Here is a 19,627-nt window from a genome sequence, read left to right on the forward strand (position 1 = left end):
GTACCGCTTTGGGAGCTTTATTTCACTGTGTCTCTTTCGTAACGCTTTGAACATTTTATGTTATTTGTGTGCTTAAAACAAACTAGGAAATGCTTTGAATAGAAATTTCAAAAGCAAAGAAAACATGCACTTAAAAGTAATGAAAAGGTTCCAGCTTATTTCCAACATTCATCTCCCTTTACTTTGCAACTTCCTTCCCCTGCTTTAGCAGGAGCAAAATGTCAGCTATTTCCTGAAGTGTGTCGGCATCCTCTGAGGATCCGTCAGCCCCGGTGAAGGATGTGACCTCCTCCGTCGCTTCATTCAAGAGGCCTTTCGTCGGACGGCCATTTTCGTGTCGCCCCCTCTCATTTCTGACCTCTCTCGTCACCTTTTCTGAATCAGAAACAGAGTAGAACATCAAACTTCCTGTGTTCCTTCCTGTAATTTGTGAGAGGAATATTGAGAATTTAACAAATCAGGCACTTTTTGTTTTTTTAATTTACACCCAAAGTGGCACCCTCTTTCCCTGTCCTGTTATACCTCTGCCATCGCTCGTGCTCGGAGGATCAAGGAAGGGGTTTGTGGGTCTCTGCACGGTCACTCTGTCATCAGTGCATTTGTTTGTACAGCTGCTTCCTGACAGGGAACCAGCCCCAGATTGCTTCTTGGTCCAGGGCGTGTGCTTCTCTCCACTCCTCCACCTGTGTGAAGGTGGCGTGTGAGCCCTCGGCTTCGCAGCGGTGTCAGTTTGCCCCCCTGTGGCTGGATGCTGCACTGACACATCGACAGGTGGCTGGCAGGAGCTGAGGACGGCAGCTTCGACAACAACAACGCTGCACTGGGTTGAAGCGCTGCGCATCTCGGACTCAGGGCGATCGGCGGTTTGAGTTTCCGCGTCTCGGGTTTTGTTGGCTGTTTTTTGGCATGCACACAGCTCGGATCTCGGAGTCTGAGCCAGAGCGGGAGGCGTGGCGAGCTGAAGTGTGTCGGTTCCCGTCTGTTGGCTGCTACTTCCTGAGGATTTAACTTGGAACACTACATTCTCCTTAGCTTCCTGATTATCTCTAAAGTTCAGCAGGGGCCCGGGTTTGGTGGGCCTTTGTTTCGGATTCCCCTGTGAGCCGATGAATGTTTTCAGGGTATCTGCACAGAAGGGATGGTCCAAATTTGAGGCAGTAGCCTGAAGACGTGACTGACAGCCTTCTTCATGCTAAAATGGAGTTAAAAAGGGAAACACAGCAGTGTTTCGGAAATGAATGATGACTATTTCTGACAGGTGTTGATTGGAGGACTGTTTGTCTGCTATTAAAGATGATGTGTTTGAAAGTAATGGCTGCAGTCGCCGGCCGAGTGATGACTCACTCTCACATACTGTATGATGTGTTGCAATATTTAAACTAGACTATAACGTGGGTTTGTTATTGTATCCTGATGGTACTCTGCAGTCCATGTGCAACAGAGAGCAATATGGACAAAACTTCCAAGAGGAACTTAACTTACATCAGAGTCTGAACCGAAGTAACCTCGGCTACAAGAGTAGCTTGGCGAGCATTCACAGCCATTCAGGGGCCCGCTGTGCTCAAAACATGCTGGGGCGGGGGGAAAAAACACATCTATTCAATGTATTGTCTTTTCTCCGGCACATACACAATAAACGGGTAGCTTAATTGGAGATGCTTAGGAAACTTACAAAAGTTCTCGTCAGCGCAGTTGGAGAGCTGTGAATGAAATGGAATTAACATGTAAAACGGCAACTACCCCCTTCAGAATTACTCTTATATATTTCTCCATCAAGGCGGATGAACGGTTATGGTGAGAAACTCCTTACAACAACTCACAGTGAGGGCAGAACATGGTTGAAATTTTTACTTATTATTTTAATTCAGTGTTGGTTTTCACCGCAGTTAGAGACGCTACCACCAGGTGGCAAAGTGTTAATTCAACACACTCACACACACGTGATCGCTTCCTGCCACTTCCAGGGACTGTGTGTCAGGGACAGTCCTGAAAGGGAATAGAAACAAAAGACGACATGAAAGAAAAAGCTACGCCATATGAACGATTTAAAGTAAGTTGTTTAAATGTGCTCTAACACGTACTGGGGTGTTGAAGATGGGGCTGGTGTTTCATCTGTGAGATATATCTTTGATGTTCCTCCCCTAAAAACAGGTGCTGAAATCAAAATATCCTGTTTAGCTCAACCTGATGGTCCCCCTTCGTAGGGTAAAAAGTTTCCCTCTGTACTCACCTTCTCTTCCACATTCTCCAAGACTGAAGCCCCTAAAGCCGTCCCCATCATACCGCTGCTCAGTTTCTGACTGGCTAAGGCCGAATTCCAAAATGGGCTGCTTGTCCTCTAATTGGTTGAAAGGGAAGGTGACCTGGTCTCTTGCTGGGTTCAAGCACTCTTTGTTTCTGTGAGAAAACACATGTGCGTTGGGTGCGTGCAAAATGACAGTGAGGAGATCATCAGTTCATTGAGTTCTAGTGTCATTCTCACTCTGGACTTTTAAAAATGACTCTGGCTGCTGTGGGGGTCTCCAGTTGGTAGAGGGATGGGTTTGATCCACAAGACCAGGGGGAACCGTCCGTCATACCTCTGGGCTGCGAGAACTACCGAAATAAAATATGTTTAGATAATACATTAGCATAGAAACACTCCCATTGTATTACCCATCCCTCATGGGAGCTTATTGTTAGCTCAAAGCCATCATTTCTATTGGCCAGGACCCAAAGACTTAGAAAGGTTGTGATGGCTGCAGACACAGAGAAGTCGATCCAGCCATCATCATTTCATTCATCCTAGATCATTCATATATTACAAATACATATTGATTGTTTTGCTGGATTATGCAATGATTTAGTGTTCTATATGCTAGAAAAATGCAGATAGTGAGGCTACTAAATGCCATGACTGGAATCACAGCTGCATATTTAAAAGTTTGGAAAACCTGGTGAAAATCTGGTGACATTTTATGTGTCAGTTTGCCCTCTGGCTTTACATGCTGTTTGCATTTGTAACCGAAGCACAATATAACTTTAAGGTTGAATGCAAAGTGGAATTTTTGTACGTTAAACAATGATAATTATACTTTACGCTCAAATCCATGATAACCGGTTTGACAATGCAACATGAAAAGGATTGGAAGCCTCTTTAGATTAGATTAGATTCAACTTTATTGTCATTGCACAGGGTGCAAGTACTGAGGCAACGAAATGCAGTTTAACATCCAACCAGAAGTGCAAAGTAGCAAAAAGTGCAGAGTATGTGCATATGTAAAGTGTAATAAGTGACTAAATAGATATGTACAGTAAGAAATAGTTGTGCAATATGAACAGTAAGAAATGGATATACAATAACAGTGCAAATGTTCAGTGGCTGGAGGAGGGTGTGTGGCAGTCAAGCCAGGGTGGAAGTACAGTCACTGAGGGAGATGTGTGTGTGTGTGTGGGGGACAGAGTTCAGAGTTCAGCTCTTGATATGGTCAAGCTTATAAAGTTACATGGGAATTGTAATGTGCCCATGTCTGTGTGCTTAATGTGATTATACTAATGCAATATAAACTAAACAAAAGGGGAAAACAAGCAAACTCCTCACAGAAGGCCCAAGTCGGCCAGTGTGATGAACCCAGAATCTCGTGAGATATCAGTGCTAACCACCACTGCGCATATTTTCTAAAGAAGTAAAAGTGCAATATGGATAAATGGAGTTACTAACCTGCCCACACTTGAGGCCTTGAGGAATAGCACACTTTCTTTTTCTCTGTCCTTGAGCACTAGACATTGAAACAGAATATACCAGACCACACAATGACTATTGGTAATTCATTCAATATTAATTCATAAGGTGATGGATAATGTTTGGGGTGCAAGATACTGGCTTTATATTGCTAAAAACTGCCTATTGGACCCTTAATTCACAGCACGTAGGAGTCAGCACTTGAATACGATGTTTTGAAGTCCGCAGCAAACACTTGTGAAAGAAAAACATGCAGTTTGGAAAGTGCATTTGATTAAAGGGAATGTTGTCAATATAAACCATGCTCTAGCTTTACCTATAGTGAGGATCGCCCTCAGCAAGACTCAGCTGTGAGGGCGAGCAGGGGCTCATTGGGAGGACGAGGGGCCCATTTCTCTTCTGCTTGGGTCTTCCTTCACGGTCTCCAAAAAACGCTACTTTTGGAGGATCTGAAAATCATAAACATTAGTGACTGATATCATTTTTCACTAGCTTATAGACATGTTATTTGTTTGTTATAAAGACAGTATAAGGGATGGGGCTTTTTTTCCCCTTTCGTCTGGTTCAATTTTATTTTTTGTTACCTATAACCGTTGACTTGTAATAAAAATGTCTAGTTTGTGCATATCACCTGTACTTTCTTTCTTAGCAGCGATCTGGTTGACGATAAACAAGGACACCAGGTCCATACTACCGGAGCTCGTGCCTCGAGGGGATACTGGTGGAGCAAGTCCCAGGTTTTTCAACTTTTGTTGCATTTTTCTTCTTTCAAAGAAGTCCTGGGGGGAACGCAGCGTCCGTTAACGTTGGCTGTAAGTATTCGAGGTTAAATATGATGTATTTTAAAAGGTCTTGCAATTAGCTCTCTCACCCTCTGCTTTTTTTCATTATTCTTCACCACAAACCGGTTTCTGCAATTAAAAACGTTAACACTGTTAACGTTAAATAGTTAAGCTAGCATGTAGCTACAGACCAACGTTAACATTAGCACGTCAACCTGACGACGTTAACCTAAATCCCCGTCCTCTCCTACCTTGAACCCCCAACCCAGTTCATTCCCCACGGGTGTAAAGTTAGCGCAACGGAAACCTCAGAGTGGCGACAAAGGCCTCAGGGCACATTAGCAACGTTACCGGGGAGTAGCAGAGGTTCACGTTAGTCACTAAGCTATTAACGTTACGTTACGTTAAAACAAGAGATGCGCGAGGAACCACGTACAAACTAACGTCAATATTCTTTCACGGGCCACTTAAAAGTAAAACAATGTAGAATAACCAACTCCCTCATTTTTTGTAACCACTTTTTGTAAAAGTGGGCAAAATGTTACTGCGTAAATATATAATAATATCAGCAGATATAAAATCCCTGTTTGACACGTATCATATTATAAAGTACAGTAGATGCAGACCCTTCGTCACGTCCATTGCGCAACCAATCGTCTTCTTGCACCGGGGTGCGACCAATGAAAATAGAGTATGCAATCAAAGGCGGAAGTAAGAGCCACCGAGCCATCGTTTTACCTGAAAAAACTACAATAAATCCGGAAGTTGAGCAAGTTAACTTACAAAATAAAGCCACACATTGGATAGGTACGGCTGAAATATTCTCCTTTGGTTTGAGACCAAAGACCTTGAGTTTTACTTTGATAACTGTAACCGGAAGTGCACTAGTAGTCTGTTGTGCTTGACACTTTTACAGCAAAGAGCAGGATGTAGCGGTACATGTATCGGGCTTGCTTCGTATCAATCCAACCACCAGAACTCCGTCTCTCTATTCATGTCGACGCGGCGAGTCGTTTTTGGGGTATGGGCAGTGTGAGGACTGTCCACGGAGACGACTAACGTTTGAAAAATGTCCAACATTCTTGATGCGGCGTCCAAAATAAAATGGGACCGCGCGGCCGCTGCGAAGAGAGCCGTGTTTCTTGCAGCCGCTGCTTACGGTGTGAAAACACTGTACCCCGTCATCTGCAGGCGGCTCCGCAAAACTAAAGACACCGGGAGTGATCGTCGGGCTTCAAAGGCGGAGAACGGCTCCACTCTGTTGGTAAAAACACAGATATCTGCCGCAAGTCATAAGACGCCGTCGCCTGGGGTAAATGCGGAATTTTTCAAGCAGATCCTCGAACTCGGCAAGATCCTCTTCCCCAAGCTCGTGTCCAAAGAGCTCGGGTTGCTCTCCTTGCACTCGGTGGCGCTAATATCGAGGACGTTTCTGTCCATCTACGTGGCCAGCTTGGACGGAAAGATCGTCAAAACGATAGTGGAGAAGGAACCCAAGAGATTCATCTTCCAGCTGATGAAATGGCTCCTCATCGCCATCCCGGCCACCTTCGTCAACAGCGCCATCCGCTACCTGGAGTGCAAACTGGCCCTGGCCTTCCGCACCCGGCTGGTGAACCATGCCTACCGGACCTACTTCACCAATCAGACCTACTACAGAGTCAGCAACATGGACGGGAGGCTCGCCAACCCGGACCAGTCTCTCACCGAGGACGTGATGATGTTTTCTCAGTCGGTGGCCCACCTCTACTCCAACCTCACCAAGCCGATCCTGGACGTGGTGCTGACCTCCTACACGCTGATCCAGACCGCCCGGTCCAGGGGGGCCAACGCCAGCGGGCCGACCCTGCTGGCCGGCCTGGTGGTCTTCATCACGGCCAAGGTCCTGCGCGCCTGTTCGCCCAGATTTGGCAAGCTGGTGGCCGAGGAGGCTCAGCGGAAAGGCTACCTGCGCTATGTCCACTCCAGGATCATCGCTAATGCAGAGGAGATCGCTTTTTACAGGGGACACAAGGTATGCAGGGCTGGACGCGATGGGGACAGCGAGGTCGGGTTAGCTGTGGCAGGCATGCAGCGGTGTTACATGAATGGGTCTTTAACAGATAGATGGTGTGAATGAGTGTCATTACATTCATGCTCTTCTACATGGACATTTGTGTTATTACGTATTAGACAAATGGGACAATTACTTTTCTTCACCCTCCGTTCCAACCTTCGCACTTCCAACATGTCAAATCTAGCTATAAACGTGAGATATGAGATTATCTTGATGCCGCACATCCAATAACGATGTTTATCCAGTCTCATAAAAGCTATACATGTAATTAAATCCGATTGACAATCACACACAAGCAGGCCAGTTGATTGGGACTTGAACTCAAAGTTCACATGTCAAACAGTGTTCCATCCGAGAAATGCAGGAGGTGACCGTGCTGCTTGCGCACTGTGATGTGATGTCCTTTTGCAGGTGGAGATGCGTCAGCTGCAGAAGTGCTATCGGGCTCTGGCAGAGCAGATGCACCTGATCCTGTCCAAGCGTCTCTGGTACATCATGGTCGAGCAGTTCCTCATGAAGTACGTGTGGAGCGCCTGCGGGCTCGTCATGGTGGCGGTGCCGATCATCACGGCTACCGGCTTCGCTGACAACAGTAAGGAGGCCTCAGGGAACCTTTTATGAAGTCGCCTGGGGAGCACACCCTTTATTTTGGGTTCATTCTGTGTCATTTTGGTGGAAGCACGTGTCACAGTGTGCATGAGGGTAATTGGCATCTCCAAACAAAGCAGCGTCTGCCTCCTCCTCCAACATGCGCTGATATGCATGTGAGAACAGAAGCAGTTCCACCAAAAATAAATATACAAATGAGTTCCTTGTGTTTGTTGATGTGCAAAAGTGCAGTGCTATAGTCCCTGTTTGCACCGCGGATATTCTGACAACTTATTTTGACGTCGTTCTCAGGCCATTAGCTGCACATGTCACAGTGTGTTTTATTGATGGGTTCAGAATTACGCTCTGTCATCTTAATCCCTCCACTGTCACCCCGTAGAAACAGCAGACGGGCGCACGCATGTGATGGTGAGCGAGAGGACGGAGGCTTTCACCACAGCCCGCAACCTCTTGGCCTCAGGCGCTGACGCCATTGAGAGGATCATGTCCTCCTACAAAGAGGTGAGTACGCGGCTTGTGTGTAACGTTTTTGTCGCGCAATGTGTCTTTTTTTCCTTTTTTTTTTTTTTTTAGTTAACACAATGTGATCTCCTTCCTCCTTCTGTGCTTCAGAGGAGTTCCCTCTTTTCACTTTAAGGCACTTCAAAGCAACACTCTTTCAAATTCAAAGATACTTTTTGCAATTGCTCTTGATAGACGCATAAGGGAGTCACACAAAATGCAAACTTGCCAGTTGACTCCTTTTCAATGCAGACGTTGTAAAAATATAAAGGACCTTGCCCTCCCTTGAGGGTGTTGATAACTAACTTTACCAAAGTCTTTATCGTTGGTAAATTCTTTTGGCAGAAATGTCAAACATCCGCTGGTTGTGTCTTTAAAGTTTTTAAATCTCTTAAGTTGCGGAGTTTAATCAGAACATTTTTAGTACTTAATTTCATTTTTAAGGCTACAGTTTTACATCACGGGAACAGATGTATGAGCACCGCCAGGTCACTGCGTTTGCTCCGGGTTGAATTGAGAAGTGGTCCAAACAGATGTGTGGGCGTGATGAATGGACAGCTTGGCTGAATGATTGACAGATGCGTACTGTACAGTCGCCTCTCTCTACTTTTCCTTGCGTGACGCTCACCCTGCATGCACTGGAATTTCTTGGAGTCGCGCCGAAAAAGCTTAGAATCATTGAATGAAAGGCCTTGTTCATCGAGGTCCAAATCCCTGAACGCTCGTCGCATTTTAATCCACCCCCCCCCAAAAAAACAAACAAACAAATAGCAAGATGCATGCATCATGCATTCTTTCTCTGTGGCTGCATTTTATGGTTCATAAGAGGATTTGGCTTCAGCACACTCATGCTGAAGCTGTGTTGCAGTGCAGCTGGTGTCATTTACCACTACTTCCCCCAAACGCGCGCGCGCACACACACAAACACACATGCACACACACACACATGCCCCATTTTACGCATCCCACAGAAGCCTCAAACTTCTACGGCGATCCTTTCGTCTCAGTAACGTGCCGATCGCTTGTAAAGCCGAATTGTAGCGACTGTCGTCTTACTGTAAGTCTCTGGCTCGAAGTACGTCGCTTGAGGATACAAGTTTTCGCCTGCTTTTCGGCTCCGGTCTGAGTGCGTGTTTAGAAGTGTTGCTGTCACATGTGCAGCAGCAAGCAAGCCTCTGCACGCAACGTCGAGAGAAGTGTGTGTATGCAACTTAACAGGCATTATGTAGGGAGCACACGCCTGCAGCGGTACGCCATGCACATGCCTTTGTCTGGTTAACAGGACGGTGTGGTGTGTTTGTTTTTTTCCGTGCGTTGTTTGTGTGAGTGGTCAGATGGCTCTATGACATCCCAGTTTGGACTCGTTTGAACTCGGATTTCAGCTCAAGCCTTTTCTATTAATAATTAATAAACTATCTGTGATTATTTGTCGTTATCTTTTCTTTTCCTTTTTTCAGCGATAACAGTTCAATCAACAATTTTAAAGGGGGTCTCAAAATCCATTTATCCAGATATTTTGTACAGTTTACTCATTATTGTTAGACAAAACATTTTGTGTTTTCAGATGCTCCTCTGATATGTGTTACAACATGTAAACCATATCCAAGGCATCAATTGTTTAAGATTGAATCCTCCGCCCCCCTGTAGGTCAACCAGCAGAGCGTGTGCGTGTGCGTGTGTGTGTGTGTGTGTGTGAGATGTCCAGAGCTTCTTCCCTCCCTTTGGGGCTTAGCCTAGCTGTGAATAATCTTCCATCTGTTACTCTTTCAGCCTGCACTTCTGCATCTATTTCTCACTTTCCTTTGCAGCATGTGCTTAAATACTTTTTAGGTTAGATCTAGTCAGATGTTTTTGAATACGGATCCCAATCATTTGGGAGAAGGGCTGTGCAGCAATTACATAATTTTATTCTATTTTTGGATAAAAGTTTTGCTGTCGATGAAGTAGTAATGCCGAAGGATTCTTAACTCAAGCTATATAATTCTGAAGAGTTTACTTCCATATGTGATCATCAATGATATAATAAATAATAACCGAAGGGACTTTTTAAAAAGTTTTTTAAGTGGGCCGTTGTCACTTTTAAGTTGGAGTTCTTTAGGGCTTTATTTTCCAATAAATTTAAAACAAAATCCGACAACTCCCGTCATGCCTCCTTGTGACAAAAGCGACAATTTTGTTTTTCATAGGATCATTTTTAGTAATGGCTGATCCTGTTAGAATACTTCAATAACACGGTAATGCTCCTTTAGTCATAATTATTTCCTTCACATATATATATATATATATATATATACAGAAAAACCTAGTCTCTTATGCAATCCCTTTTTTAGGACATGTTTTATTTGTGGTGGTTTGTCTTCCTTCTTCCATCTCTAAAGCCACACCTGGTGTCCAGGAATTCCCAGACTTGGTGTTTGTGGTTTCATGTAATCAAGCTGTGTCACCACCTGCATTGTCTCGCCGTGGGGCTGCAGCGCTGGATCTAAAGCCAGAGGAGGATTTTTCCCTCTTTGTTTTATTTTTCTCTCATCTGAGCTTCTTTGGTTGCTAATAAATAATCTTATGGGCTTATTTTCCTTCTATGCCCCAAAGCATTTGTGTTTATTTTGTGCTCGTGATGTGCTGACTTTACCATAGTCTTCTTAATGTAATTATATTTGGATGAATTCTGTTTTATCATTATTTGTATAATTCTGAATATCCTTTTTTATCACTCGTTATGTACAGCAGGTTTTTAAACGGTTTGTGTTTGGATGTTAATGCACATGCTCACAAACACAGAAAAACTCACAACTCTAAGTGGTTATTTCAACTGTTTATTGATTATTTCTGAACTCTTTGAGCTGTACAATTTTAGAATTTACTCTAAGTTAGCTATTGAATGAGACTGTGTCCAAACTGCATGCTGGCACTGCATATCTTTTATTTTTTTTCTGATTGCAATGACTATGAGTGGACTTATTCCACTTTTTCTCCACATAAATCCTGGTAAATGCAGATGTACCCCATGTCCATGAATAAGTACTTTAGCACACAGTGAGTTTATCAGCCCGTGACCGTGACCTGTTTGATAACGCGGTCTTCTGCTCGGTTGCGCTGACTTTCCCTGGAGATGAACTTTGACCCCTTTGTGTTTGTTGCGACAGGTCACAGAGCTGGCAGGATACACCGCACGTGTCCACAACATGTTCGTGGTATTTGAGGACGTCCAGAAGGGAGTTTACAAGCGCTCCTCTGTGTCAACCACGACCGGAACAGAAAAGAAGAGCAAGCCTGAGATGCACATAGATGGACCACTGGAGATAAAGGGTAGGCCTGATCTGCCGTATGCACAAACCCAAGCCTCCTTCCGTGTTAAAGTGTTGCTATGTTGGGCAAACAGCAGGAGGCCGCTAGTGGATTTGGTCGGTTAGTCACGTTGAAATGTTTGAACTTGAATAACCCCTTTCAGTTATTTTCAACCCCTCCATCCACAGTTTTTACTTCAAAACCTCATATGGAAATTATTAAGCCAACACCAACTTTAGCAAAAAACAGTTTTAAGATTTTCTGCTTAAAGTTTAGTCGATAAGCCTTATCTGGGGCAATGTGCATGGACAGAATACATTACTAGATCACCAGAGAGATGATATTACACGCAATCCACAGTATTAAGGTCAAGGGTTGGGATCATTTCACACTCATCCTTGTGTAAAAATCCATTTTTAACCTAATAATTCCTTCTAATCCCTTCCTTATCCAATGCTTATGGATCAACGGAGTCTAATCCTCAACTTCTGCTCTCATTCAACTTAAGTCTGTCTTCTCTCTTCAGGTGAAGTGATAGACGTGGACAACGGCATCGTGTGCGAGAATGTCCCAATTATCACACCGAATGGAGACGTAGTAGTGTCTTGCCTGAACGTTAAGGTAAAGCAGCTCCACTCTCTAATATCACCCGTTAATGTTTGCAGTTGCTGATTTTCACCGGTTTTCCGAACCGCACTCAACTCTCAGACTCCCCGAGGGTTGTTTTGGTCTACGAAGAGTTTATTACCATATGAACAGTCTTCTATGGTCTCATCGGGAAAAACAGATTCGTCATTTGGGTTTTAAAGATGTCTGGCTCCGCTCCCCTTTTGGCTGGGAGGACATTGTTGCTCCCAAAAAACCAGATCAGCGCTGACGAAAGAGGGAACTTTCCCTTTTGGAAAAATGATGTTGTCATAAACCCTAGAAAGAGTATTGCTCATGAGTTGCGGTACGGTCATGCTATCAGACCTCTGTCAAGGTTGTGAATGCTGGTTTGTAGTTTGTACAGCTGCTGACATTGAGCTGGTAGATAGCAGGGGAATCTGTTGAGTCCGACATGCTTTAGATTGTGTGTAAAGGTCGTACACCAGAGGTTCATGTACTCCCCCCTGTTACCTTCAGGCAAGCTAGAGGCATTTAGGGTACCTCCCAACAGTTTGATCTGACTTCAGCTTCAGAGACAGAACACATAACTACGATAAAGTGTGTTTTATCCGAGGAGACATCGCAGATGTCCTGTGTGTATGCTGTCAATCAACAGCTGCACGCTCACTGTTGCTTCCTATCTTTTTCAGGGTGTTTCATCTTCACGTTGTCTGAATGAAACTGTGGTTTGATTCTTCATTCCAGGTGGAAGAGGGCATGCATCTATTGATCACGGGGCCTAACGGCTGTGGAAAAAGCTCTCTGTTCAGGATCCTTAGCGGCTTGTGGCCGGTCTACGGCGGTCGCCTATACAAACCCTCTCCCCAACATTTGTTCTACATTCCTCAGAGGTATACACAGACACACAAACTGTAACAATGTAACAATTTTTGTATTTTTATAAATATCATACAGCAGTGGGGTGTATTAAAACAACTGCAGGGCTTGATTGTTGTACTGGTGAGCTGTGCTGGTAATGTAATCCATTGAAAACAGGCGTGCGTGCACGCTCTTGTGGGCGTGGCCAACAAAGAGACACCGGAGCTCTACTAATACTTTTAAATATTTACCAACCGGACACGGCTGGAACAACCTGCAGTTACAGTCCTTTCTTTGTTGTATTTTTCTCTGCATTGTGGTCATCTGCCATTAAGTTGAGCATCATCACGGCACCAGAATCTGCCATGTGTCCCCACTGTGCATCTCATGCTCCAGTAATTTGATCTGAATTGTTGTTGTTTTTTTAGGAATAAATGAGTACTTGATATTTCAGGAATCAGAATGTTAATTACCACCTATTTATGAATGAATTCATCTTTTGAGTAATTTCTTAGCAAGTGACAAAACATACAACTACTCTCTGCTTTTAAAGTTTGGGGCGTTTCTGCACTTCTCTTCCTATACAATAAAATGCACAATACCTTTTGGGTCTTTTTGTTGAACAAGATTAGCTACTTGAACATTTCACCGTGGCACTAACACATTTGGATAAAAAAAAAAAACAATCCGCCAATATTTGTGCGAAGCCATAACAAACAGACGTAACATGTATTGACGGCACATTAGAATCAGCTATAAATCATCCATTAAGGTAGCAGGAGGACTGAACTGGATGGGTTCAAATGTAATCTCACCCTCGGTTGCTTTGAGTTGCAGCTCAGCTGACTCCCTCCAGCAGAGCGGTGAATATTTTATAAACAGCGTTAGATAGGCACATGGCAGGTGTAATATATATACAGCAACAGCCATAGGTGTATTCTTCTTCTCTCAGTTCTTGTTCCTAAACATATGCATCTTTGTGTACACACACACACACACACTTTGTGGGCTGTGTGGAGCACTTACTTAGTTTTGTGTGTTTCTCCAGGCCGTACATGTCCATGGGTTCCCTTCGAGACCAGGTGATCTACCCAGACTCGGTGGAGGACATGGCTGCCAGAGGCCTCAGTGACAAGGACCTGGACATTATCTTGGACATAGTCAACCTCTACCAAATTGTCACCAGAGAAGGAGGTAGGACCCTACTGTAGACACGTTAAGAGTTCTTTTTTCAGTGAAAATAGAAGATTGGAGAATTTAGAACAACAAAAATTACATTACATTACATTTAGCAGACGCTTTTATCCAAAGCGACTTACATTACACTTTAAACCCATGGCTTTTTCACATTTTTGCCTGGGGAGCAATTAGGGGTTAGGTGTCTTGCTCAGGGACACTTCGACATGGAACATGGGGCAGCCTGGACTCGAACCACCAACCTTGTGCTTCCCAGCACACCTTCTCTAACCCCTGCGCCACGATGACACGAAAAATAGCTTCGCTAACACCTCCTAGTGAAAAATGAACCATGTAACCATCAGACAAAGTTAAAAATTCACCCCGACCTAATAAACCAGTAACCCGACAAATCTATTAGACAAATTAAATTGAGTTATATAATTTAATTTATTCATTTATTTTGCAGGGACAATGCACACCAATCAGCAGTTGTACTGTAAATGAGCCAGAGCGGCTCATTTCCTGGCCCCATGTCTTTAAAATAAAAAAATGACTTGTGGTCAGGTTTTGTCTCCTCTTTCCAGTGTTATTTTGACATATACATTTTTGAAAGGCTTGGAAAATCTCCCACAGCAGCTTAATTGGTGTTTTTGAAATGAGACGTTACCAGTGTAACGCCTGGGTATGCCTTACACGTAGGTTTGCCTACACTTGAGTGTGTGCAACTAAACAAACGAGCCTATTGTTGTGAGCCAAAAACTCTATGAAGCCCAGAGCTGTGAACAGGACTTAATGTCTGAATGGCTGCACTTGTTGCGAAAAATCTTGATTGCGCATGAAATTACAACTGCAAAAAATGTCCTGTTAAGCCTTTGGACATTTACTGAAAGTTGTTTGCACATAGACTGGTTAAACCCTTCAAAGAAAACACCATGCCTCTCTTGCCGTTCCTCTCCTTTGTAATGACTGACGGCGTTATAGAAACAGTCTGTTCAACCTGTCTGTTTACATTTCAATCGCTCAATGTCATTGCACCAAATTTATTTTTGATATGTTCTGTATGTAAACTATGTAATGCATTTCAGAGTTTCCAAGGTTGGGCAATGTCTTTCTTTTGCGTGCAGGCTGGGACGCCGAGCTGGACTGGAAGGACGTGCTGTCAGGAGGCGAGAAGCAGAGGATGGGCATGGCTCGCATGTTCTACCACAAGTAAGCCCCTCTTTTTCCGTCACTGCGGACAGTTTCCCCTCTTTGGCATTCTAGCCTCAGCTGCACACGCGGTGTTTACTTTCTAGTCCCAGCGAATGTTCGCATGCTAACACGCAAAACCAAGAAGGTGATGTTGGTGAACATCACACTCGCTGAATACAAGAGCGCGCAGCCATGCTGGCAGCTGGTAGCATTTAGCTCGAGGCCCACGCGTGATATAGCATACAGCGGGCGCGGTTAGCGACTTAAAAATTGAGCGGACTGTTTTTCATGCCTGACGTGGCGCATTTATCAAAGCCGTTATGTCAGCCTTTAATCAACAGTGGTTCATTTTCTAACTTTGTGCATTTTAGCAAAATAACAGTCAGTCACTTGCGTCCCTCACTGTGCTCCCCCTGTGCTCACCAGGCCCAAATATGCGCTGTTGGATGAGTGCACCAGCGCTGTGAGCATTGACGTGGAGGGGAAGATTTTCCAGGCTGCTAAGGACTCCGGCATCTCTCTGCTCTCCATTACACACAGACCTTCCCTGTGGTAAGATGATTTTTTTCACTACGTTCAACAAAAGCGAAAATGTAAAGTTGTAAGCGCTTTGTAAAATGGCGTTTAAACGCAACACGTTGCAAACCCTTCCTGCTCGCCTTCCAGGAAGTACCACACCCACCTGCTCCAGTTCGACGGGGAGGGAGGCTGGCGCTTCGAGCAGCTGGACACAGCGACGCGTCTCTCTCTGACCGAGGAGAAGCAGCGGCTGGAAACCCAGCTGGCCGGCATTCCCGAGATGCAGCATCGCCTCAACGAGCTCTGCAAGATCCTGGGGGACGACTCTGTCCTCAAGACAGACGAGGAGTGAATGGATTGGAAGGGGAGGGGAGGCCCAAAGGGGGAAGAGAAGAAAGGGTGAGCCGCAAAGAGGCCATGAAAGAATCAGAAAGCTGTCAGGGTTTGATGTTTTTTTTATATCTTCAGGCTGGTTTCTTTTGTTTCTTTGGTTAAAGCAGCGGAGCTCTTAAAGCCAGTCTTTCAACCCTCCTTCCCTCCACTCCACCTAGTTTTAATCCCTCCTTTTGTCCTTCTCCAACACGAGCGGTGGAGGGAGGCCAGTGAAGTGGAATCGAAGTATTATCCCTAATTCTTACGCACATCAGGCGCATACTCGGTTGTAGATTTCTTTTTTTTTTTAAATGTGCTTTTAGCGCATGTCATTTTCAACAACATGGCAAAAATGAATACAAAACAAAAGCAACCGAGATAATTTATTTGTTTATTTTATTGCACTTTAATCTGATTTTAAAAGCCCTGTTTCCGTTTGTGGTGGTAGCTCACAGGGAAAGAAGATGATAGCTGTGTTCTGCTGGAAAACTTTTAATGTAGAAAAAATATCAATGTCCGCAGCAGTATTCCACACCCGGTATACTGGGTTGTGCAAGATCCACATTTTGTTATAATTCAGCAGTTGATTTTAGTTTTTACTTAACTCAATGTTGCCTCTTTAGTTATTTTTTTTGTTGATTTTGTGTTTCTGGTCGCAGTACAATTCATCTTTTTAATACCTCATCTTAGCCCTTGCTAGGACCCAGAACCACAGATGTGGCGCCCCCCTCGCTCAAGTTGTAAACCGTGAGGAAACACTGTCCTTATTCGAAACCGACAAAGAAAAGCGAGCCCACCGAGGGTCCATTATTAGAGCGATTAGTGATGCAACTCCAGAACTATAGCTTTCTGGTTTGTGGAGCAAACACAATTAGCATCCGAGCCCGGTAGCCTGGTCTATAAATAGTCCCACACATACTGTACATGGATGAACAGGTAGCCATTTAGGTGATAGAACTGGCGGATACGCGTAGACCCATCAACCACCTGCAGCCCCCCCTCCCCCCTCCCCACGCTGCATGCCAGATGCCTGCTTTGTCTGTGGGGCTCCGTGGGTCCTGTTCTGCCGGTTGGGATGCGCATTCTGGCAGGATTCTACAAAACAATGGGCCAAGACATTATGCTAATCTACTCCAGGGACACTTCCTAAAAGTTTGAAGGAATAATCAACGTCTGCATTTCTCAAGTGGGTCAGCTTTTAAACTGGTGAAGTGTATTGATCTCCTCGTGTCATTACGTTAAGGCATATGAGGCCACACTGGGTTTTTACGTCATTAGTTTATTGAAACATGGGGCTAATATTTAGTAGTAGTACAGTTTTCATATTCAGCACCTTGATTGTCTCACGACTGGTGACGGCATGAATCTTTGGCTACGTGCAGGAACTACAGTGGTTCGATTGGTTTTCCTAGTTTAGCCCACGTGTTTGTTACCGGCAACTCGTCCAAAGTTTTGATACTGTGAAATCTGCGATTTGTTGTGGTGGTTCCTGTCGTGGTTGTGACTGCTCTCCCAGTCTGTAAATGTCTTGGTTTGGACTTGTGCCGGTGCTCGCTGTGTCCCGCAGAAAGAGTCCAAGGAAACGTAAATGAGGCAGTTTTCTTTTCTGATGAAAATGTTTGGTTTGTGGAGCGATCTTTGTATTTTAAAAGCAAAAAGCACCTAAAATAATTGCACTTCCCTTCTTCATGACACTCTCATTAAATGACAGCAATTTAATTTGCGAGAGCGCTTTTGGAACATGTACCTGGTAATACCTGAATGTACTTGCAGGACACAATCCATGTCACTCTCTTATATCAAATCATCTATTTTGTTATTATGCCTCTGTGGTTAATGCGCCACCGTAACTGTGCACGCAGAGAACAGACAATCAGTCACATGAGCAGCACAGTACGAACTCACGCAAAGCGCCGCCTCAAACCACACCTTCCGGCTTGTTGTTGTGTGCACAAAAATAGGTAAATGAGTACCGGTTTTAGGGTAATGCACCTGCGTCAACTGCTTTGTTGTGGAACTCATAATGTAAACAGTCGACTTCGTCTCCCTCTGGCCTTTTTCTAGTGCAACATCTTTCCCCCGTAGAGGCCTTTTGCTACCAACCCCCCTTTTTGGCTTTTAGTGTACGGTTGGAGAAAAAGGACTCGAGTCCATTTTGCAGCCCTGCTCCGCTCAGATAGTTGGCTCTCTGGTTACAGAAGGACAAATGTAAACCCCCCCCCTCACCGAAATGTGAGTACACTATTGATTAATGTTATTTTAATCTGGATGGCTTTTACTTGCCGAGCAAGAAAGTAAATCACACCGGCAGGCCTTTTGGAAATCTACGTCTTCCGCGCTGGTCCGACTCTGTTGACAGGAGGCCAGACAAGCCGCCGAATGACACACGAGTCTGTCACTGGAACGCGAGGTCAGCCGGTGTGTGGCATCCGTAGGCAAGGCGGTAGCTTTATAAGTAAGAAATACTTTTAGGTCGTCTTTCAAAGGACGGGATAAGAAACAACGAGGTGCCATTTTCCAAACATGCTTCATGCTTTGCAATAACTTTCCGAAAGTGGGAGTATTTATATATTTTTTTCCTGGTCTGATTTGGTTAATGACCCTTTAGGTGCTATCTTGTTTCTGCTGCCACAATAGCTTTTGCTAGTACAATATTTGAATAACTACTAACTTCAAGATAAACAAATGTCTATTGATTTTATCTTTAAACATGGCACCTCGTCATTTCTCCCCCCATTCAGAAACCAGTGAGGTTTGGCCTCTAGTGGCCGGCTGCGCTGCATGACCCTGCTGTATACTGTTAATACTGAGACAACTTTGATATCGAAAGGTTCCCCTCATAGATTCCCTTTTGTAAGTAATCAATTGAATGTATCCATCATGTAAGATAAAGCATCTCTTATGACGGTTATGAAAACAATGAATTCATGTGATCAGGTCATACAGGTTCCCTTCTGGTTTGATAATCGATCATTTTATAATTGTGTTGAGCTGTGGATGTGACATTATTTTATCAGCGCAACCTGGTGGGTGTTTGACTGGGGATTTACTGTACATGTGGACTGTGAAATAAAGAATGTTCGTGTAGGACAGAACAACAGAACCACACGTAGGTGTCAACGCCAGGGATTACTGACTTTGTAATCACATCAGAATTACAGTTTGCAATCAAGACTCCCAGACATAACTAATTATTTTTAACTTCTTAAACTTCCTTTATATGGATCTCATTATGCATGTGTAGGAAACTGTATTCTTTAACCTTAGAACCAGGAGAGGTACATCGGCAAAAAGGTCATCTGTATAAAATATTCATGTGCTACGGTCACTTTATGTTGAAAGATGAAGATGTATTTTCTTGTTAATAAAAACAATACAGTACAACTTTAAAAAAAGAAATGGACCTTGTGCATTAGTTCACCATCACTTTCTGGTACAGAATTTACAACATATTAACTTTCAGTGCCCTCAAATAAACAATAAAGTGCATAGCTACAGGATTTTATCACATCTGAATGTTTAACTTGATTTGATAATGTCAAGTTATTTTCAGCCCAAGTATGCGGTTTGTGTGCTAGTACAACTCTGTTTACTCTGCATTGGAGAGCTGATGCAAACTTCAGAATAAACGTGTTAAACAGCAGCAAAATAATACTGTCAGAGCAATATTTGTGCCATTTTTCTTTTACACTGCACACAAAGAGTATTTAGCATGAGGTTGTGACATAGCAAGTGAGTAAGTGAAGCCATCTGCTGGTGAACAAGGAACATGACCGCTATGAGCCCTACTAGTGCAATTACAGACCCCGACCACAAGGTGGCAGCAACGCTCGTTTACTGCCATCTGCTGGTGAACAAGGAACATGACCGCTGTGAGCCCTACCAGTGCAATTACAGACGTCAACCACAAGATGGCAGCAACGCTCGTTTATTGGCGAACAG

At 44.1% G+C, this 19,627-nt stretch overlaps 2 protein-coding genes across 6 annotated transcripts; one reads left to right on the forward strand and one right to left on the reverse strand.

Annotated features, from left to right (window-relative positions):
* Positions 1-4: 4 nt before the first annotated feature.
* redic1 (regulator of DNA class I crossover intermediates 1) lies at positions 5-5,147 on the reverse strand. 5 transcript variants are annotated; one of them, XM_040174219.2, is made up of 13 exons: positions 4,755-5,147; positions 4,593-4,632; positions 4,353-4,500; positions 4,038-4,170; positions 3,701-3,758; positions 2,483-2,595; positions 2,231-2,397; positions 2,082-2,154; positions 1,935-1,986; positions 1,673-1,700; positions 1,483-1,571; positions 523-1,192; positions 5-375 (listed from the first exon to the last, which is right to left on the reverse strand). In XM_040174219.2, the coding sequence occupies exons 1-13, from the start codon at positions 4,775-4,777 to the stop codon at positions 179-181; spliced, it is 1,791 nt and encodes a 596-aa protein (XP_040030153.2). In that variant the 5' UTR covers positions 4,778-5,147; the 3' UTR covers positions 5-178. The 5 variants fall into 5 exon arrangements, with proteins under 5 accessions (XP_040030153.2, XP_040030152.2, XP_077957722.1 ...); XM_040174218.2 differs by having other exon boundaries at positions 1,483-1,577; positions 4,755-5,146; XM_078101596.1 differs by having other exon boundaries at positions 3,701-3,955; positions 4,755-5,119.
* Positions 5,055-19,084, forward strand: abcd2 (ATP-binding cassette, sub-family D (ALD), member 2). The gene is made up of 10 exons (XM_040174216.2): positions 5,055-6,517; positions 6,971-7,151; positions 7,548-7,669; positions 10,816-10,978; positions 11,484-11,578; positions 12,311-12,456; positions 13,473-13,618; positions 14,728-14,812; positions 15,221-15,346; positions 15,461-19,084. Exons 1-10 carry the CDS (start codon positions 5,573-5,575, stop codon positions 15,663-15,665), a joined length of 2,214 nt encoding a protein of 737 aa, XP_040030150.2. The 5' UTR covers positions 5,055-5,572; the 3' UTR covers positions 15,666-19,084.
* Positions 19,085-19,627: the final 543 nt, after the last annotated feature.

This window comes from Gasterosteus aculeatus, chromosome 4 (genome assembly GCF_964276395.1).
Source record: "Gasterosteus aculeatus chromosome 4, fGasAcu3.hap1.1, whole genome shotgun sequence".
Classification (NCBI taxonomy): domain Eukaryota; kingdom Metazoa; phylum Chordata; class Actinopteri; order Perciformes; family Gasterosteidae; genus Gasterosteus; species Gasterosteus aculeatus.